Source organism: Arachis hypogaea, chromosome 10 (genome assembly GCF_003086295.3).
Source record: "Arachis hypogaea cultivar Tifrunner chromosome 10, arahy.Tifrunner.gnm2.J5K5, whole genome shotgun sequence".
In the NCBI taxonomy this organism is placed as follows: Eukaryota; Viridiplantae; Streptophyta; class Magnoliopsida; order Fabales; family Fabaceae; genus Arachis; species Arachis hypogaea.
Window position 1 is genome coordinate 100,651,030 of NC_092045.1, and position 23,315 is coordinate 100,674,344.

A 23,315-nucleotide genomic window follows, 5' to 3' on the forward strand; every position below is an offset into this window, starting at 1 on the left:
CTTTCTTCTGAGGTATCCCATTATTCACGGAATTCCTCTCAAAAGTGTACATGAATTGGTTGTTTGCAACCATGTCAATGAGTTCTTGAGCTTCTGCAGGTGTTTTCTTTAGGTGAATGGATCCACCTGCAGAATGGTCCAATGACATTTTCGAAAATTCAGATAGACCATAATAGAATATATCTAATATGGTCCATTCTGAAAACATGTCAGATGGACACCTTTTGGTCAACTGCTTGTATCTTTCCCAAGCTTCATAGAGGGATTCACCATCTTTTTGCTTGAAGGTCTGAACATCCACTCTAAGCTTGCTCAGCTTTTGAGGAGGAAAGAATTTATCCAAGAAAGCCGTGACAAGCTTATCCCAGGAGTCCAGGCTATCCTTGGGTTGTGAATCCAACCATACTCTAGCTCTGTCTCTTATAGCAAAAGGGAAAAGCATGAGTCTGTAGACTTCAGGATCAACTCCATTCGTCTTTACACTCTCACAAATCTGCAAGAACTCAGTTAAAAACGGATAAGGATCTTCAGATGGAAGTCCATAAAACTTGCAGTTTTGTTGCATTAAGGCAACTAGCTGAGGTTTCAGCTCAAAATTATTGGCTCCAATGGCAGGAATGGAGATGCTTCTTCCATCAAATTTGGACGTTGGCTTTGTGAAGTCACCAAGCATTCTCCTTGCATTATTATTATTTTCGGCTGCCATCTCCTTCTCTTGTTCTAATATTTCTGAAAGGTTACCTTTAGATTGTTGTAACTTAGCTTCTCTTAATTTTCTCTTCAGAGTCCTTTCAGGTTCTGGATCAATTTCAACAAGAGTGCCTTTATCCTTGTTCCTGCTCATATGAAAGAGAAGAAAACAAGAAAAGAAAGAGGAGTCCTCTATGTCACAGTATAGAGATTCCTTTATGTTAGTAGAAAAAGAAAGGAGAGAAGAATGTAGAAGAGGGGATTCGGATATTTAGATGGAGGGAGGTGAAGAGAAGTGTTAGTAATTAATTAAATAAATAAAAAGAGATGAGAGAGGGAGAAATTCGAAATTAAGTTTGAAAGGGAGTTAGTGATTTTCGAAAATTAGAGATAAGATAAGATTAAAATTAAAATTTAAAACAAAAAGAATTTTTGAAAAAGAGGTGAGATATTTTCGAAAATTAGAGAGGGAAAAGTAGTTAGGTGGTTTTGAAAAAGATAAGAAATAAACAAAAAGTCAAAGAGTTAGTTGAAAAAGATATTAAAATCAAATTTGAAAAGATAAGAAGATAAGAGGTTAGATAAGATATTTTGAAATCAACTTTTGAAAAAGATAAAATTTTTGAAAAAAAAAATAAGATAAAAGATAAAAAGATTTAATTCAAAAAATTTTAAAATTACTTACTTCACTAATAAGAAACTTCAAGATAAGATTCTAGAACTTAAAGATTGAACCTTTCTTAACAAGAAAGTAACAAACTTCAAATTTTTGAAACAACCACATTAATTATTAGTGAGTTTTCGAAAATGTGATATAAAGATAAGGAAACGATTTTGAAAATAATTTGAAAAAGATTTTTGAAAATTTTCGAAAAACAAAGATAAAATTGAAAATATATGATTTTTGAAAAAGATTGTGAAAAGATAAGATTTTTAAAATTGAAAATTTGATTTGACTTGTAAGAAACAACTAATTTTGAAAAATTTTGACTAAGTCAACTTCAAATTTTCGAAATTTTGAGAGAAAAAAGGAAAAGATATTTTTTATTTTTGAATTTTTAATTATGAGAGAGAAAAACACAAAAATGACCCAAAACATAAAAATTTTGGATCAAAACCAATGATGCATGCAAGAACACTATGAATGTCAAGATGAACACCAAGAATACTTTGAAGATCATGATGAACATCAAGAATATATTTTGAAAAACTTTTGATGCAAAGAAAACATGCAAGACACCAAACTTAGAAATCTTTAATGCATGGACTCTTACAAACGAAAAATGCATATGAAAAACAACAAACAACACAAAACAAGAAATCATCAAGATCAAACAAGAAGACTTATCAAGAACAACTTGAAGATCATGAAGAACACTATGAATGCATGAGATTTTCGAAAAATGCAAGAAAAATTTTTAAAGCATGCAATTGACACCAAACTTAAAAATTGACTCAAAACTCAAACAAGAAACACAAAATTTTTTTGATTTTATAATTTTTTTTGTATTTTTATTAATTTTTTTCGAAAATATTCTTTGGAAAAACAAAAAAGAAAAGAAAAATTTTGAAAAAGATTTTTGAAAAGAAAATTACCTAATCTGAGCAACAAGATGAACCGTCAGTTGTCCATACTCGAACAATCCCCGGCAACGGCGCCAAAAACTTGGTGGACGAAATTGTGATACAAGAGTTCCAGGCACTGTTAGAGAAGCTTTTTTTCTTTCCACAACTCCGTTCAACTTAACCAGCAAGTGTACTGGGTCATCCAAGTAATACCTTACGTGAGTAAGGGTCGATCCCACAGAGATTGTTGGTATGAAGCAAGCTATGGTCACCTTGTAAATCTCAGTTAAGTGGACTCATAAAGTCAAATGTGATTAGATTGGATAAATAAAAATAAATAAAATAAAAAGGATAGAAATACTTATATAAATCAATAGTGGGAATTTCAGATAAGTGCATGGAAATGCTGTGCTCCTCTTGAATCTCTACTTTCTTATTACATTCACCCAATCCTTCTTACTCCTTCCCATGGCAAGCTGTATGTAGGGCATCACCATCATCAATGGCTACTTTCAATCCTCTCGGGAAAATGGTCCTATGCGCTATCATTGCACGGCTAATCGTCTGGAGGCATCACCCTTGTTGATAGCTACATCCCATCCTCTCAGTGAAAATGGTCCAAATGCTCTGTCACAGCACGGCTAATCATCTGTCGGTTCTCAATCAGGTTGGAGTAGAATCCATTGATTCTTTTGCGTTTGTCATCATGCCCAGCCTTCAGGAGTTTGAAGCTCGTCACAGTCATTCAATACCGGAATCCTACTCAGAATACCACAGACAAGGTTAAACTTTCCGGATTCCCGGGATCCTACTCGGAATACCACAGACAAGGTTAGACTTTCCGGATCCCCATGAATGCCGCCATCTATCTAGCTTATACCACGAAGATTCTGTTGGGGAATCTAAGAGATATGTGCCCAGCCTAAAGTAGAACGGAAGTGGTTGTCAGTCACGCACGTTCATAGGTGAGAATGATGATGAGTGTCACGGATCATCACATTCATCAAAGTGTTGTGCAACGTATATCTTGGAATAAGAATAAAAGAGAATTGGATAGAAAGTAATAGTAATTGTATTGAAACTTGAGGTACAGCAGAGCTCCACACCCTTAATCTATGGTGTGCAGAAACTCCACTGTTGAAAATACATAAGTGAAAGGTTCAGGCATGGCCGAATGGCCAGCCCTCTCCATGATCAAGAGACCGAATGATCAAAGACTAAAAAGTCAAAAGATTAAACTGTCAAAAGATGTCTAATACAATAGTAACTTATCCTATTTATACTAGACTAGCTACTAGGGTTTACATGAGTAAGTAATTGATGCATAAATCCACTTCCGGGGCCCACTTGGTGTATGTTTGGGCTGAGCTTGATCTATCCACGAGCTGAGGCATTTATTGGAGTTGAACTCCAAGTTATAACGTGTTTTGGGCGTTCAACTCCGGATCATGACGTGTTTCTGGCGTTTAACTCCAGACAGCAGCATGTACTTGGCGTTTAACGCCAAGTTACATCGTCAATTTCCGAATAAAGTATGAACTATTATATATTGCTGGAAAGCTCTAGATGTCTACTTTCCAATGCCGTTGAGAGTGCACCATTTGGAGTTCTGTAGCTCCAGAAAATCCATTTCGAGTGTAGGGAGGTCAGATTCCAACAACATCAGCAGTCCTTTTGTCAGCCTTTTTCAGAGTTTTGCTCAAGTCCCTCAATCTCAGCCAGAAATTACCTGAAATCACAGAAAAATACACAAACTCATAGTAAAGTCCAGAAATGTGAATTTAACATAAAAACTAATGAAAACATCCCTAAAAGTAGCTTGAACTTACTAAAAACTACCTAAAAATAATGCCAAAAAGCGTATAAATTATCCGCTCATCAGCTATTTTATTTTTCATATATTTTGTGAGTTTAGCATTTTGTTTGATTTTTTGTTAAATCAGTAGTGAAATTTGTTTAATAAAGTGTTTGATTAGGAGTTGTTGTATTAATTTAATGTAAGTAAAATTAAGCAATGTTAGAGTAGGTTAAGTAAGGTGAGATTAAGAATACTTGAGTTTTGGAAGATTTTAGTTGAGTTTAGTGAATGAGTTTTCAATTGCATTAAACTTATGTCGCTTATTTTTGTCATGCCTCTTGTTAATTTGGTGAAATTAGAATTAGGTTTTAATTAATTGGAATAATGAGTTTTACTTATTCTTTCAAATTAGTTTTTGTATAAGTTTCAGCTTGTGAATTTAATAAGTTGTCTTTTTTATTAGGACAGTGCTATTTTCTCTTAGATCAGTTGGAGTTTGCTTTTTTTGTTGTTTGTGCAGTAAAATTCTAGGTTGGTTTTCTATCTTTGAATATAATAAATTATTTAAATTTTATGTTGGACTTACTTTTCCTAGGATAGATTTTTAGAACGGAAGCGGGAGAAGGTCGCATAGTGGCGCCTTCTCGAAATCCTTGTTTGCTAGAAAATTGTGGAGTTATAAGTGGTTACGCACAAGAACAGTTAAGATTTGATGTGTTATTGAATGCGTGTATGTTATAATTTATGCCTGTAGCTATTTTCTCTTAAAATTGTTATATTATTTGATGGATGTCTCTAAATTAAGGAGAAGTCTACCAAATTATCGTTTAAATTGTTTAAAACATGTTTGGTTGTCAGGTGATAATTATATTTGGCGAGAGATTCTAACTATAGGGTACACTCTGCCAAATTTTCTAAAAATTTTAATAAGTTGTGTTGTTGGTTGAATTTTAGGGTGTGTGTTGTAATATGATTCTAAGGCATCATTTATAGATGTATGATAGGGATAACGGTGGATGGGAGCGGTTTAAAACTTGAATTTTTTGAGGGGGTTGACGCGTTTGTTCTGCATGTCTTCAGCATGGAACCATTTAAGTCGGAAGGAGTATCTAGGTATCCATGTCATAAGTGTCAGGTGACTAAGTGGTTAGGACCTGCGGACATAACGTTTTACCTCTACCCCGTAATGGATTCAAGGATAGGTATTGGATGTAAACAAAACACGGAGAAGTGGACGCGCAGGAAATTAACTAGTCTGCCTTGAATTTGAATAGGTTCGATGGTCGATCAACGAGGGTTCGGGTGGTGAGAGAACTAAACATGGAAGAAATAAATTGAGAGGGTAACCAAAAAAGATACAACGATATGGTGTTTGATGTAACATATGTTACGGAATTAGAAGAGGCTGAACAAGAACCTAACCCTAAGGTAAAGAGATTTTATCATCTGTTAGAATCTACCACGAAACTTTTGTTCGAAGGGTACGTTCATTCAAAGTTGTCTGCATGATCTCACAGTCATGGACAAGAACATTTTCATTATACTTTGTAAACTAGAGAGGATATTCCCTTCTTCCTTTTTTGACGTTATAGAATACTTAGCAATCCACCTACCGTACGAAGCAATACTATATGGGTCGGTCTAATTTAGGTGGATGTACCCATTTGAGAGGATGATTATTTCATTCAAGTGCATCGTGAAGAATAGAGCTCGGATTGAGGGTAGCATCTGTGAAGCATTTCTAGCTAAGAAAACATTCATATTTTACTTATTCTATTTTTAGCCTCATGTTAAGTCACGTAGAACAAGAGTTCAAGGGAACGATGAGAGGGGAGAATCCTCATCAAGTAAAATAACATATCCAATATTTTCTCCGAAATGAGCTGCAATGGGTGCGAGCAGTGACTACTAGTTAGAGTAGAAGAAAATCGATGTTGTACATCTGTATGTGTTCCTTAACTGTGACCAGATTTCACCCTACCTCATGTGAATTTTTTAAGTCTTCATAAATATTACAATCAGCAAGATACTAACTTCTTAATCTAATCAAAAAAATTTTATCCTATTCTATCATATAGGTTATTCCAAGCGACGAATTCTGATACCTCATTGAATAATTTTTCACATTGGTTCAGAGAATACGTCAACGTGCATCTAACCGACACAACAGATTGGAAGCTAGTTGCACTTAGTTGGGCCCAATGAATAAAGACATTAGCTATCCTATATACAATGTTAATGGATATCAATTCCATTCTTTACAATGGTCAATTAGAAAGAAAACAGATAACACCGGAGTCTGGGTTTGTAGGGATTTAGGCGATGGTCATTTTGATTGGTCTGGTGTGTTGCACAACATAATTCAATTAGAGTATTTCTGTTGCACTACGTATAAAGTGTGCATATTTAAATGTGAATGGTATGATCCAAGTTCGCGACAAGAAACATGAAAGCACAAGGACTACGATATGACTGAAGTTAATGTAACTAGAAAATATAGGCACTACGATCCTTTTATTCTACCTCAAAATATATGACAGGTATACTATTTGTCTTATTCGGGTTCATGCAAGTCTAGTTGGGTGGTTGTGGTTAAGACTAAGGCAAGAGGTTGTATCGAGTTTGATGTGACAGAAGGTCAGGAACTTTACTAGATTGATGACCCAACTCCTTCGAAAATGGTGGTTGATACCAGTGATTCGATCACTCTTAGGTCGACTATTATGGATGATGGCATCATTGACCTTGGAATAGATGACAACACAATACCACCAGAGGACGATGATCTTTAAGAAGAAGACATGATCGATGGTGACAAAGAAGAGGAAGATGAGTTTGATGATTAGGAAACTACTTCGGAAGAGGAGGATGGTGAACTAGAGGAAGATGATGAATCTGAATAGGGTTAATGGAAATATAGTTCTACCATATGTATTTCTTTACCAAACTTTGAAAAGAATGTAATATAATTAGCATTATTTCAGATATTTTAATTACCATCATTCTGTATTTTTAATTTGTATATTTGATATTTTATATCAGGTTTAAAGCATTGTTTTTCAATTATTAATTATCAAGGTACATTATAGATGGACAAAAAAATATTATTAAAAAAATCTACCGTCAGAATTACCGTTGGAATATAATGACGGTAATAGCCCAACCAATTTTCCAAAAAAGATTAAAAAAATACTTCCATCGGCATTTCTGTTGAATTGATCTGCCGGTAAGATGGCGCGAAGCTATGCTTTGGCGCCGATGTTACCCTCGGAAAATTTTCGACGGTAAGTTGTAATAGATTTTGTTTTCTTGATAACCCTATTTCGTCGCTAAATTCGACACAAATTACTGTCAGATGCATAAATCCGACAGTAATTTGTTACCAATGAGGTTTATTCCGTCGGATAAATGTCGACGCAAAATACAACGGTAAACATTGTACCGTCAGAGTTATTCATTTTTTCAATGATAATTTCGATGTTACTCAGCGTTTTTCTTTTAGTGACTATTTTCAGATTCATAGTCACTCCATGAAATATCACTCCCTGATCCATCGCTATTAGGCTCATAATCATCATCATTGGAGTCATTCTCACTCCCTTGTTGATAGTCATTATCACTCCCCACTTCATGGTCATTATCATTCACAACAATTTTGTTTATTTCAATGTGGACAATTTTGTTTTAGGCTTTATGAGCTTTTTACCCTATTTTAAAGTTTGGGCCTTATGCCCAACAATGGGTCTTCTCCTAGGTCCAACAATTACCCCAGTCCTAGGCTCAACAATTGCCTCACTTTCTTCAATAGATCCAACTATATCTTCCTCTACAATTTTCTTAATTGTATATGATTTGGTACATGTACCACATTTGTGAACTACAAATAGCTCCACATATTCCTCCCTCGTATTAATTTTTGCCATTTCCATTGCATCCATATCAATTCTAACGATCTTCAACCCTTCCTTTATACTTATTTTAGGAGATTTAATCCACACTGTTGTTATGACATTATCCAAGATCTCCCATTTAATGACAATGTCAAGAGCCTCAATCTTACTCCACTGATCTTCATCACAATAATCACTAATTGTAGTCTCCCCACCCAAATAGTGCAGGAGTTCTCCATCAAAACCAAACCTACCATGGTAATGTATCTTCACACTAAAATAACTTATTCCACTTCAACTTGTCAAATATTTCAGAACACAGTCACAACATACATTAAACATTGCAAAGAAAGTTAGCAACAAACAGCATGCATCAACATTTTCCATTAAATGCGAGGTCGCACAATATTAGGGAAGAAAGAAAAAAACTCTTCAATGGCCACTTCGAAAATCCTATTGACTAAGCAAAAGAACACCATTACCTTTTAAACAAAAACATCCAAAACAATTGTTCTATAAGCACCAACTTAATGCATCCACATAAACGAAGTGAAGAAGTCTGCATACCTTCAAATGTCACATTTTAGTGACCTGTAACTCTCGATTCTACCTAGAAGTCCAAATAATCCACCAACGAGTACTAGGATTCATGTGAAGTGATAATGATTTTAACTTAGGGCTGGGTTTTGTAATAGGAAAGGAAGAAGTAGTGTTTGCAAGTGTTAGTTTTTTCTCAGACACGAAAATGAGCATATGTGGCTTTAACTACAAACGTGGTTAAAGGACATGTTAGCTCCTCCATTAAGTGTTAGTGTGGGATTTGACGACAGGATAATATTATTGTCATTTAAATTTTTTTTTTGAGACAAAAATAAGATGATTTAAACGTTAGGGATCAAATAAGTATTCACCCTAAACTTTGAGGACTAAAATAATACTTTACTCTATATTAAAATAAACAAATATCTATGTTTGACAAAATAAAAAAGTATTACAATATTCAATGTCTTGGTTTAGATAAAAAGTTAGAAAAAAAAGACAAAAAAATACTATTTAATCAAAACAAATAAAAAATTTATTTATTTTACAGAGATATATCTTTCACATGACTTATAGCAATACAAAACTATTGAGTTATACATATTGCTCACAATAAGGAGGACCTAATAATGCTATTCCAAGTGAAGTATTTTTTTTCTTTAAATGAATAAAAAAATTATTATTTTATAAAACAAAAAATAACACTTTATTTATCAAAATTAATACTTTTTTCAAATTAGACACATATCGGATGAACCAGACCTGATTTATTATACGTCATCAAAATTTAACCCGATTTACTGTGAACTCAAAAAATCTCTAATACACTCTTATTTTGCTGGTTTGTCAGTACTTCACATAGCTACAACAATCACATACATATTTGCAACATCAATTTAGTATATCAATTTTTAAACATTCATAACCAATTATATTATATTTAAACAAAAAATAGTAATATCACCATTAAAACAAATATAAACAAACAAATCACTTGTAATTAAAATGTGAAGAATGAAGGTTATACTTTATCTATATATATATATATATATATATATATATATATATATATATATATATATATATATAAGGTATTCGGTTATTGGTGAAAAATCAATATACTTCTAATGTCGAATCGGGATCAACTAGGGCTTCAACTCTTACATAAAATTCTTGTTTTGGCAATTCAAAAGTCGGAGACGGTTTTTTACTAATGAATCGATATTCAAAATTATTCCATTCTGGCCAAGTGGATCAAGGCAGTGGATTGTGAATCCACCATGCGCGGACATTTGCTCATATAATCTAACTAAAGAAGGAGCCATTTTCATAGTTACTGTGCTCGCTGTTAAAATAAGGCGGTAATAAAAATTGAAGATGAAAATCGAAAATAAGAATAGTGAGATTGCGGCTGTAGAAGAGAGGAAGAGCGATAAGAAAGGGAAGAGCAAGAAGGAGAGGGTGAAGTAAGAGGAAGTGTGAGGGAGGATCATCGTTGTTGGTGATGTTAATGGTGAAAGGACAAGCGAATAAATCTTAGAAGATGATGACAGGGGAGCACCCATATCGAGTGATGAAGGTTTCTTGAACTGCTGGCTAATCAGACTGGTTTGTAACGAAGTGCAACATATCGATAAGGCCTGATCTAACTGACCTGAAAAAAAAAATGTTGATTTTGATAAACAGTGTTATTTATTTTTAAGAAATAATATTTTTTCAATTTTGTTAAGTAACCAACTAGGAGTGCAACTAACTATAATTAACTAGTGAAAAAAAATGAGCTCATTAACGAAAAAACAGTACCCAAACTTAAGAGTCACCCTAATTTTACTTTTACTCTCATTCACAATAAAAAAATCACAAAAAAAACTGAAATGTAACAAAAAAAAATCCAAAATCATTCTAAAAGATTATTCAAAACTCTTTCAATTATAATAAAGAAGAATACATCACTTTTACATATATAAACATCCAAAACCTAACAAAAGTATCCAAAATTATTTAAAAAAATCAAAACCTAACAAAACGAAACATCCAAAATTATTAGAAAAAGAACATCTAAAAACTAAGAAAAGAAATATTCAAAACTATTTAAAAAATCCAAAACCTAAAAAGAAGAAATATCCAAAATATAAGAAAAAAAACATCTAAAACATATAACAAAAACACCTTCAAAACCTAAGAAAAAGAAACATTCAAAAGTGGTAAAAAGAAGAACAGGAGAAGAAGAAGAGGGCACGGCGTTGCGGGACGACAAGTTACAAGGAGAAGCGTCGCGACACGAGAAATTGCAGCGGGAGGTGCGCATGTCGCAACAAGAGGGTTCAAAGAAGAAGAGTGCAGCGTCGCGAGATGATGTGTCGCATGGAAAGGCACAATGATCAGGGTTGGAGGAGGAGGGGCATGGTGTTGTGGAGAGAAGAGAGGGGGAGGGGAGAGGGGGGAGGGAGGGAAGACACGGCGGTGCACGAGGGGTGATGGACTTTGAAGACGCTCGAGTGGGATTGCAGAGAAAGGTCGCAGCGTCGAGAGAGAGAGGAATTGGAGGGGGATATCCCACTAAGAGTTGAGGTTTGATAACGCGTATTTCTAAATCTAATCTTATTTTTTTAAAATTTCAAAATCAGAATTTTTTAAACATTTTTAAAAAATTGTTCAAGTTGACTAATACATGGAAGTAATTACCTATACTTTTTACTTATTTATTTTATTCATTTCATAAAAAAAATTCTACAGTGATGGCATGAGGTCATAGAGACATCAACTTATCAAGTTGTAAGTTGCCACCAATTTGTGCAATGACAAGCTTATCCTTTGAGAAGTAGTGAATTAAATCCTTAAAATAATTTGAGGATCACCACGTGATCCTCGAGTGGTATCATCAAACCTGAAATCAAATTAAATAAAATATTATTAAAATTGATGGTAAGTATTTAGAAACGCAGAAATCAATGTTCCTGAGTTCTTTGCATTCTCTCTGAACCCTTTAGCTTTAATTCCTTCAACACCGATCTTCATCCACATTACTCTTTGGATTTTGCATGGAAACCTCAACGCTTCATCATAGCCCTAATTTTGGGCTAATTATGTTACCAAATATGAATTTGGACATAGCCACAACCTACCTTCAATATGATGTTTATCGCTACTTTTGGTACACTATTCATACTGGTATGTATTCATAATTCTCCTCTCTTTTTGCACTTTCTCCAATTTTATATAGTATTGTATTTGATTTGTTGAGAAATTAATTATTCCTCACTCATTATTATAACCAAGAAACCTTTCAAACAATTAACTTGTAAGTTTTAATTGGAATTCTTTTGGCCTCTTAACAATATGCTATTTCTTCCACTAGAAATTAAAAAAAAAAAATCATCATATATAATCTATAAAAGAATAAAATCATATATTTACCATTTTTAACACAGAAAAGAAACACCCCTTAGTTAAAATGTAAAAAATTTATTATATTAACCAACTTTATATTCATAATTAATACACATATTTAATTTATAGAAATGTAGAATATTAATACACTAGTTAACAAGTAAATTAGGTACCCTCCCATTGATCATGCAAGTGGTGTATGACTTCAAATTAACATAAGAGTAGTGAGTATAAGAAAGAAAGAACCAGAGTTACAATCTAATTCAAGAATGTAAATAATAATAACATGAAAATAGAATAAAACTACTATTTTTTTATCACAAAAGATTTAAATGTCAATATTAATTATGACTATAAAGGATCCAAATTAACTTGATAGTAATTAAATCTTGAATTGGTCACAAAAAAGATTGAATTATTTCGACAAAATTACTCAAAATGATCAACGAAACTATTCAATGAGTTGCTCATTTTAGTTAGTTGGGTCGAATTAATCCAATATGTGATGATATCTTGTTTTTTTTTATGTTTTTTACTGTTAAAAACTTAAAATAGTTAACAATATGATCAGAAATAGCAGTTTATTTAAGAAGGAAAAAAAAAAAGAAAAAGAAAAAAATGAAAAAGCAATCTTATTCAGTCTTCTTGCATCAAATCACGTAGTTTCTTCTAACAGTAGTAATAACATTTTTTTTTTTTTTTGAGACGCGTAACAGTAAAAAATATTATTTTATTTGAATAGATTGGATAATCTCTAATTTTAAGTATTACATCACACACTTGCACATACATTTAAGAGTTTTATTTACTACTTAGTCATAACCAAAATTCAAACTCAAATATAGTATATTAAGAGGTAATATATCTAACCACTCAATTAAGTATTTGTTTGTGCATTATTAAGTTGATAAAATAAGATTTTCTTTTAATGAAAATGTTTTATTTATTTTTTAGAATGTTTGGTAAATTTTTAATAGTAAAAATAAAAGCATTTAAAAATAAAAAATATTATTATTAAAAAACTTCAATTTACATCTATTTTTTAAAAAAAATTATGTAATAAATAAATAAATAAATATTTTTATATGATTATATTCAAACATAATTGATAAATAAAAATATTTTTTTATATAAAATATCTAAATATAAAATTATTTTTATTTTTTTATAAAATCTTTTAAAAAAATAATTTTAAAAAAAACCTTTTTTTAAAAACTCACTGAATATACCTAAAGTCCCAGTTGTATCCCTTGCATGTAACAGTAACAATTTTTTTTTTCGTTGTATGTAACAGTAACAACTTATCCAATTTCCAAATCCAATTCTTCTTTAATTTTTTGGATGGATCCAATTCCAATATTCAAATAGTGTTATATATTTGGGCTAGATTTTGGTATAGGCCTGCAAACTATGGATCTTACAATCATATACCACCAGCCCAACTAGGTTGTTCCATTCGGACCACACTTTTCATTACGTAGTTCCGCTGTGCTGTATCTTGCTAATTAAAATTTAAAAAAAAAAACGATTTTGCAACATGTAAATAATACATCGTGATATAATAACTATAATTGAGAGTTACCTAATTCATCTCACAAAAAAACTAATGCATATTATTTATACTAAAATAAAAATAATAATGCATGTTATGATATTTATGTTATAGTAATTATAGTATCTAAAAAAAATATTATTAAAATTAAAGTTATATTTTTTATTATTTAATAATATTTTTAATTAAAAAATAAAAAATTACCAAAATGTAAAAAAAAAAAAAATTAATTTCTAACAATACTTATATAATAATTATAACCACCATAATTGTTGGGCACCATAAACTTTACCTACATAAATAGATTAAAAATATGTGTTTTATATTGTTCTAAAGTCTCTTTTATTTGGCAATATGTAGCGGCTATGTGAACCTAGAGACATATTCTACTAGTCTTGGCTATGATTTTCTGATCAAGCAATTAGCACCGATTCACAATGCTAATCACACATAGGTGGATGATTTGTCACAAAGTTGGTCAGGTAGAACTAGATTGAATTTTAGAGAGGGCCAAAATTTAATTTTGCAAAAAAAAGTAAAATAATTTTTTTAAGAAAATTAAACTAAAATTTGTATACAATTTATAAAAAAAAAATTAAAATTTGAGGGGCATTATCCTTTTTTTTTGTTGCATGATGTTTCGTCCTTAATTTAGAATAATTATCTTTATAAAATATATATTAAAATATAAAATATTTTAAACAATTATATATTTATATATAAATATATAATAATTTATTTGATGATTAAGTTTTTTATATATATAATAAGTTTTAAATAAAATTAAAAAAATTCTATTTAATTTATGCCATCAGTTTGATTTATTAAATATTAACTTAACAGGTTAAATATTGATATTTCGTGTCTTATCACATCAACCATTTACGTTGTTACTATGATACTTAATGTAGCAAATTAATGACAATAGTTAAAATAAAATAATGACAATAGTTAAAATAAAAATATTTTAACTTTTATTGAACTAAAACTAAAAGATATAACATTAAAAATTTAAAAAATGGGCAAAACACATTAATAAACTCTTTGAATCACAAAATTACATAGATCTTTTAAAATAAAAAATATTACATACATGTTTTTATAGTCACTTTATGTATATCAAATTGATTAAAGTCGATTTAATCATTGTAATAGTAAATCAAATTCGAACTACTAGAATTATGCATAAATCGAATAGATTAGATTCGATTTAGTTGATTTTGAAGTCCATCCATAATAAATCAAAACTATTGGCTTCGAATTACACACACAATTTTTGCTCCTAATAATTCGAATTGATGATTCGAATTAAGCACTAATAAATTGAATGGACTTACTTCGATTTACATTGAACGAAAGCTAATGGTAAATTGAATTTATTAGTTTCGATTTAGTGTTTATATACCTATATAAAGAATTCAAATCCACTTGCTTCAAATTACATTTCACCAAATTCCACCCCCCAAAAATGAATTCCAAAGAAAATCTGTGCCAAAAAAATCGTAAAATTAAAATTGTGGAAATAGAAGACGATCCGAACCGTATCTATCGGTTAGACAGCGTCGCCCATATTGATGGTTCCATCCATGAAGAGCTTAATTTCTGAAATTGAATATCTATATAAAAAAAAATATGTAATAGTTTGCGATGTTAAATCACTTAGAATTTTGTTATATGCGCTACTGAGATTTTTAAACTACAAATAGTAGTTAGAGTAGTGGTTTAATATTTTGCTAGAATTTCAAAAGTACAAATGCATTGTGAAATAGTGATTAACAATGCTTAGTTAGAGTAGTGATTAACAATACTAGAAGTTTTTTTAGGAGTTTAAGTAAATCTAATTTAGATTTCTAATGTTAGATTAAATAGGCAGTAGAAGTGACGAGAATTCCCGGAGATCATGAAAATGCCCAGCTGAGGAGTGATATGCTACCGTAAGTAAGATAAGAAAAAATGTCATAATTCCGCATTTTCACCCTCCACTAGGAAAAATGCAATAGGAACGATATTAGAATTTTCATCCTGAATTATCGCAACCAACAAAGTTCTCCCATATTTACCACACAAATGAGTCCTATCAATACTGACCAACGGCTTACAATACTTGAATGTCTCGATGCACGGTGGAAACGACTAAAAAAGACAGTGAAAAAATGTCGACTCCCCATCAACCTAGTCTCCAACTCACATAAGACTCATCTTCAGAAGAATGACACAGCCTGGCATCGTTATTTGCACACTAAACACCTATCTTGGTAGCTTATTGTAGGCCTCCTCCAAATTCTCATATATTTGCGCGACGATTTTCTGCTTAGCCAACCACACTCTCCTGTACATAGATCTGAACCTAAAATGTGCTTCAATCACATTCTACAGAACCTTGATGGACACAGCCGCATCAGCTCTAATCATAGGAAGGATGAAGGCATATATCACATGATAGTCAAGCTTCCTGTAATCACATGAGATCGAGGTCGCCAAACATGTATGAGGTCCGTTATACCGTCTGACCTCTCAGATACCCTTCCACTGCCGTAGAGTGATCTGAATCAACCATCTGTAACTATTTCTGAACTCCTTGCACTTGTCATAGTATTTGTCATGGTCCAATTCCATCACTTTGTACTCAACCCCACGGCAAATGCTATAAGCCTTCACACATAAGATGAGTTTCTATTTATTCTGAAACTGCTGCCCGACTTGGAACTCAGCTAGATTTGTGGTGTTCTGTGAATCTCTAGCGCCAAATTCGGATTCTACATCCAGTAACCCCTCCGTTCTCATCGCATCTAAATCTAGAGAATAAAAGTGCGGCAGATACTGCTGAGTTTCGGAGTTCGATGCTCCACCAGTCTCAACAGAAATACTTCTCCCTATATCATCATCACTATCATCATCGATCATGGCGGGCTCGACATCATCCTCGTTCCCAAGGACATCTTTCACCGCATCCAGTTCTCCAACCGTCCCAGAAATCAAAATCATAATAGGGGTATTTATGTTTTAACAGGAGTATTAATTCTAATATTTTTTATACGATAAAAACATAATTACAAAATTCAAAATTATGTAAGGATCAAATTAAAAGTTTTTAAATTATAAAATTTAATTACAAATTTAATAAAATTATAAAGATTTAAATAATTTAACCTATATTAATGTTAGGAGAATGAGTTAAATCACAGAATGCACTGATTTTGTCTTTAACTTTTCAATTGCACTATTTATATCCTCGAAATTGAATAAAATACGCTTAGTTGATCCCTTGTTTATTTTCCAGCCAATTTGCTTGCCGTCGAGAATGACTGTCACTGGACAACGTGAAATGTTGTCGTATTGATTTTGGCGTTAAACCCCTAATGAATAAATATCGTTTTCAAGACTAGGAGAGTTAAAACATTCAAATTTTTTATATCAAGATGTTAGGATTTTGAGTAAAATATTTTACTTTTGAAAAAGATGAAGAAGACGAAATGATTACTTTGCTAGGGGAGTTTGAATGTTTTAACTCTCTTAGTGTTAAAATGAGGTTGTTTCATTAGAGGTTTATCACCAAAATTAATACAATAACATTTCATAGTTCTAACGTAGCCATTTGCCATGTTATTTCTGGTGATGGCAAGTAAATTAGCTGAAAAATAAGTAGGGGACAACTAAATGTATTTTATTCAATTTTAAAAATTTAAATAGTGCAATTAAAAATTAGGGTGCATTCTATAAATTTTAAGGACCATTTTAGAATTTAACTTTAAGAGAATTCACATAGTAATTCTAAAATTAGAACTAAGAGTGAAATTTTTCAATTTTTTTAATTGTTTCATAAATTATAATTTTTTATTATTTATTTTATATATATATATATATATATATATATTATATTACTTAAAAATATAAAATAAAAAATTACACTTTATCAAATAATTAAAAAAAAAGAAAAACTTTGGAGAACCAACTATATTATAAGTCAATTTGGTTAACTCTTCTTTATTTCTGTTTTTAAAATTTCAGAAAATAGAAATAGTGAAAAGTTGTTTTATTTTTTTATGTAACTAATGTTTTTTAACTAGTTGACTATAATTGACTATATTCAAATTAATTCTCTAGCAAAATCCATAAAAAATAAATTAAAAGCATCCATTCCCATTAAAAAAAGGTAATTGTTAACCGAAGTTATTTTTAGTATGAAAATGAAGATAATATTTTGATTGAATATTGATATTTAAAATATATTATAGTATTGTAGATGTAAAAAATTGTGTACTGGTTAGAATATTGATACGTGTCCAACACATAGTTTGTGTATTATCAAAATAATGAAACATGTTCAACACGTACTTTGCGTGGTGCAACACGTATGTGTTGACTCTTCACCTACAAAATTTACCCGTTTATAATTACACCAAATAATCCTATTTTCAAAAAAAAAATAGCGGATTGTTAAATTATAGAAATTAAACGCCATCACATGGCACACGAGGGAATCATCTTGCACCGAAAAACATGGTATTAATGAATGGTTGTTTGTTTCTCCATTTTGAGACTTAAACACACGCATCGATTGAAGGAAACTAATGAAATCTTTTGGTGCAGTGAAGAAAACAATATATATTTTAGTAAAGCGTGTAAGAGTTATTATTTAAGAGAAGATTTAAACCAATGGAAAAGTAGCGTGTCGTGTTATCCGATGTAATGAAGTAGATAATAACCAATCATCTTACGAAATTAAGAGTGCACTCGGCAGTTACGGAAACCGTTTATATCATATTATATATACACGTGTATGTGTACGATTCTGTTTATAGAAACAGGTGGAGGAACGAGGGTAACAATCATTTTATGGAACTGTCCACATCTTGCGCCATACAATTATATGAAAGCACTCAATCTACTTAACTGTTTGAGTGTTTAGTCTTGAGTGATTCAGCACCACTATAATCTTTGCAGATGGGAAGCTTCCCAGAGATAGAGCATGTGGTGGAAGTTCCACTCCTCTCCAAGGCCACTTCCACTACTTCCCACAACCACAAGGGTGGCTTCAGAACCTTGCCTTTCATCATAGGTAAACAATGTCAATGGTGCTAAACTCCAAAGTAGTTAGTGAGATTGGATTCGCTGCGTGCACTAAAATAGTCTTCCAAATCTCAATTATACTAATTATGTCTCGGAATTGACAAAAGTGTGTCATATTAGTCCTAACGGCAGGATGAGTCATTTGATGAAAAAAAAAAGGTTGAGGGAAGATCTAAAAAACGTAATTGGTGGAATTGAGATTTCAAAGACTATTTTACGGTACGCGATCAGTGCCATTTGGGGCTTAACTCTGGTGAATGATGTAGATGTAGTTGGGTCTAATAATTAATTGATGTGTGATTTTGTGGCAGCAAATGAGGCATTTGAGAGGCTGGCTAGCATTGGACTAATGCCTAACATGATATTGTACTTGACAAGAGAGTATGGCATGGAAACTGCTGCTGCCACCAATTTCCTCTTGTTATGGTCTGCTGCCACCAATTTCACACCCCTCATTGCTGCTTTGCTTGCAGACTCTTGTGTCGGTCGATATTCCATGATTGCTTTTGGTTCTGTTACTAGCCTGTTGGTAATTTCCGTTTCCTTTTCATCCGTTTACTACCCATCAAATATTAGGTTACTACTCAGTTTGTTGGATAGTTTTGTCGAACTAATCCAATCTAATCGAGTTAGATTGTATCTGGAAAGTGAATGATATTAAGTATATGAAAAAGTACTGGAAGCCAATTGTAAAATTGAATTTTAACCCTCATTTTTTTAGGAAGATTTAGTATTTAGAGTTAGAATTTAGAATATAAAATTTAGGATATAAGTTTGAAATTTAGTGTTTAGAATTTAACATTAAAAGGTGTTGCTGATGTTGGCCGAAAAAAGGTGCCTATCTAGTTGAACTCGAGGTATATTTAGTAATTGCTGGCACTCATATGTTACTGAGTACTTAGTTTTGGAAAGTTTTCAAGTATACCGGTATACTGGTGTTTCAGTGAATTTTAATCGTTGATCTTAATTATATATATTATATACATTTTTATAATTAAGATTAACGGTTAAAAATTACTGAAACACTGGTGTACCGGTACACTTGAAAGTTTTCCCTTAGTTTTACTCATAAGAGTGTTAGTGTAATGGCAGAGGTATGCTATGGCCTCTGAGAGAATCTGAGTTCTATTCTTAAATAGAACACCAGTTGGAGGGATTGTATCTTGGAATTTATTTTGCCAATTTTTGTGTCTTTAGTTTTTATTTACCAAAACCAACTTTTACCTTCAGAATCACTTTTACAGGAACTACTAAACATAATTCACTTTATTTTTTAAAAATCATTAATTCTATCATGAAGCAGTGATACAAAGTTAGAAGTTTAATTGTTTTTATCATCTGGATTGAGTAGGGAATGGTTCTTCTATGGTCAACAACCATGATTCCAAGGCAAACTTCCAACCAATTAACCAATGTCTATAACTCCACTTCAACAATGCAACTTTTGATCTTACATTCCTCTTTTGCCCTTATGGCCATTGGAGCTGGAGGCATAAGATCATCCTCTTTAGCCTTCGGTGTTGATCAGTTAAGCATGAAGGACAAAGATGGGAATGTTAAGGAAAGTTACTTCGGATGGTACTATGCTTCGGTCACATTGTCAATACTTCTTGGTCTAACTGGTGTTGTTTACATTCAAGAAACCATAGGATGGAAAGTGGGGTTCGGAATTCCTGTTATCTTAATGTTCATATCGACTATATCGTTTTTCTTAGCTTCTCCATTTTATGTCAAGCTAGAGACCAAAAAGAACATGGTGAGTGGGTTAGCTCAGGTCATTGTAGCCTCTTATAGAAATAGACTTGTTCAGTTGAATCAGGAATATGGAAATTTGACATACTACCATGAGAAGGATTCGATTCTCCTAGTGCCAAGTGAAAGTTTGAGGTATGATTTGGTTCCTTTTGTCTTATTTATCATCATGCATTGATAAGATCAGATTGCTATGGACATAGTTACTAATTGCATCAAATCAGAAACTTTTTTTTAATCATGAAATTCTGAAATTGTTCACTAGCCTCTTGATCTGACTTTATGGAAGATAAATTCATGGGACTAAAATGAGCACATTTGAAATTATAGGAAATTTTACACTGTACAGAAGCATCAAACTGAAAATGTTATATTATATAAGTAGAGACTTATATAGGGAGTAATGAGACTCGAATCAGTTAATATGGTTGCAACTAATCTAACAGACTTTGGTGACTTAGGGAACAAGTTGGAATTATATCGTGTTAGTCTGTGATCTCTAGGTAGTTATATATACTCTTATGTTTTGAGTGATAGAAACATTGAGATATACTCAAATACTAGTGTGAATCACAACTATCGTCAATATTAAATATTCTTAGTTTTCTCTATGTTTTCATTCTTCTTTGCTGCACAATTCTGACTAGGTTTCTCAACAAAGCATGCATGATTAAAGATCCCTCACAAGATCTCAAACCAGATGGAAGGCCTTTGAATCCATGGAATCTTTGCACAGTGGATCAGGTGGAAGAACTAAAGGCACTTCTCAGGGTAATTCCAATTTGGACAGCAGGAATCATGCTCACTGTGAATGTTAGCCAAGGTTCTTTCCTGGTGCTCGAGGCATCGTCCATGGACCGACACATCACTTCAAACTTTGAAATTCCTTCAGGCTCCTTTGGAACATTCATGATTATATCGGTAGTACTTTGGGTTATACTCTATGACCGTGTTTTAGTCCCGGCTGCATCGTTGATACTGGGACGGCCGGCATGCTTAGGATCAAAACAGAAAATAGGACTTGGCCTATTTTCATCTTGTGTTTCAATCGCATCATTAGCAATAGTAGAGAACATTAGGCGTGGGATTGCAATCGATCAAGGCTATTCGGAACAACCACAAGCCGTGGTGAACTTGTCCGCCCTATGGCTCCTGCCACGGCAAATCCTTGACGGATTGGCCGAGGCATCAGCCTGCATTGGACAAAACGAGTTCTTTCTGGCCGAGCTTCCCCAATCGATGTCTAGCTTGGCGTCCACGCTAGGTGGCCTGGCAATGTCTGTGGGGAATTTGGCAGCAAGTTTTGTTCTTAGTGGTGTTGATGGTGTTACTGGAGGAGGAGGAAATGAGAGTTGGCTTTCAAGCAACATAAACAAGGGTCATTATGATTACTATTATGCATTCATTTTTAGTTTGTGCATTGCAAATTTTGGATATTTTATTTACTGTAGTAAAGCTTATGGCCCTTGTAAGGGTAATGGAAAGTATAATTTTAAGTAGATAAAGATAGATAGAGAGATATACAGGTGATTGCTTCTTAAAGTTATCCATGGCCTGATGCTATTAGCTTAGATGAATATTATATCGTTAATGTACCAAAATTAAGCTATAGTAAATATAAAAATAAAATAAGAAAATGGACGATATCCTTTCTATTAAGTTGATTTGTTGACTTGTAATCTTTCTAATCATGTTTAGTATATAAAGCCACACATACAGTGTTGCATTAGAAATATATTATTAGATAACATTTAATAGAGGGGAAAACAGCAATTTTATTAGGGAACTAATTTTATTAATTAATAACCCATGAGCAAAGATTAAGAGAGAAAAATTAAAAGAAAAAGAACTATTTTTAAAAATGAATAAACAAACAAATGGGGATGTAGCTCAAATGGTAGAGCGCTCGCTTTGCATGCGAGAGGCACGGGGTTCGATCCCCCGCATCTCCACCCCAAACTTTTTGTTTTCTTCTCTTTTTTCGGTCATGGTTTTCCTAGTTCAATAATCACTACTGCAACAAATTACTGTTTTTGTTTATTATGTTTTTGGATGGTGCAGCAAATTCTTTCTTTTCTTTTTGGACTTTAGTTCAATCAATTAGGCAATTCTGTTCTAGAATCAATACTTGATGGGTTGGACTTAGGGATCAGGAAATGGACCTCGATGATATGCTCTATTTCCCTGAAGGGTGAAGGCATTATGGCATTTTCATTATCTCTTTCTTTACACAATGTCTTAGTTTAGTGGTCATCATTTATCCCTTATAATAAGTACATTTAGATTCAAAATATAGCTGAAATCAAATAGTAGATAGAATTCATAAATATTGGATGTATGAGTGCAATATAAGTAAGTTCCTAATGTATAAATTGAGAGTTGTCTAATTCATTTGATAAAAAAAATCTTTATTATTTTTTTAAATAAGATTTTAACTTCTTACTTTTGTTTTTGTCAATTTGATCCCTTATCTTTTTTTTCCAATTAGTTGAGGGACTCGACCACTAATGAAGAGTAAAGTTCAAAGACTCAACGAAAACAGACACGATAAACCGCCAACACATCCAAACATGCAAACAAAACAACATCCTTCCTAACCAACAAGACAAAACCAAAAGAGCAAACCACACCCAAAAAACAAAACAAAACACGAGATCAAAACAACCATGAAGTATGTTATTGAGCTCCTCAAATATTGAACTTCATTCGCTTCATCAACTAAAAAGGTTTTGGTATCTAATGCTCTTCACCTTTTGTCGTTTTTTGAATTAAGCTGTTCTCTGTTTTGATATTTTCTTTCAGCCCCTTCTTTATGTAAATATTTTACCACTACTTTTTCATTACTACAATGTAAACCAAATTGAAATTCAAATTTTCAAGTTTTTCTTATTTTCTCCTTTGAATTTTTGATATCACTATTGTCATTTGTTCTCTGTCTAACCTCCTCTTTTCTTCAAATTATCTTTTAACTTTTTCTGCAGCCACCATTTTTTATCACATAATTCACCAACGAATACTGATGTAAACAAATGATGCGATGTAAATGTGAATTTAGCCTAAATTATTA

At 32.3% G+C, this 23,315-nt stretch overlaps 1 protein-coding gene and 2 non-coding genes across 5 annotated transcripts; all 3 read left to right on the forward strand.

Annotated features, from left to right (window-relative positions):
• The first annotated feature begins 206 nt into the window (after positions 1-206).
• LOC112718905 (small nucleolar RNA R71) lies at positions 207-310 on the forward strand. The gene has a single exon (XR_003161230.1). It is a non-coding gene; the product is annotated as a small nucleolar RNA R71 (small nucleolar RNA).
• Positions 311-11,354: 11,044 nt separating this feature from the next.
• Positions 11,355-21,907, forward strand: LOC112716131 (protein NRT1/ PTR FAMILY 1.2). Of its 3 annotated transcripts, XM_072205191.1 has the most exons (6): positions 11,420-11,655; positions 13,787-13,908; positions 18,371-18,485; positions 18,808-19,025; positions 19,848-20,383; positions 20,896-21,907. In XM_072205191.1, the coding sequence occupies exons 2-6, from the start codon at positions 13,864-13,866 to the stop codon at positions 21,746-21,748; spliced, it is 1,767 nt and encodes a 588-aa protein (XP_072061292.1). In that variant the 5' UTR covers positions 11,420-11,655; positions 13,787-13,863; the 3' UTR covers positions 21,749-21,907. The 3 variants fall into 3 exon arrangements, with proteins under 3 accessions (XP_025623770.1, XP_025623772.1, XP_072061292.1); XM_025767985.3 differs by lacking the exon at positions 13,787-13,908 and having other exon boundaries at positions 11,355-11,655; XM_025767987.3 differs by lacking the exons at positions 13,787-13,908; positions 18,371-18,485; positions 18,808-19,025 and having other exon boundaries at positions 11,360-11,655.
• Positions 21,908-22,127: 220 nt separating this feature from the next.
• On the forward strand, positions 22,128-22,200 carry TRNAA-UGC (transfer RNA alanine (anticodon UGC)). The gene has a single exon. It is a non-coding gene; the product is annotated as a tRNA-Ala (tRNA).
• Positions 22,201-23,315: the final 1,115 nt, after the last annotated feature.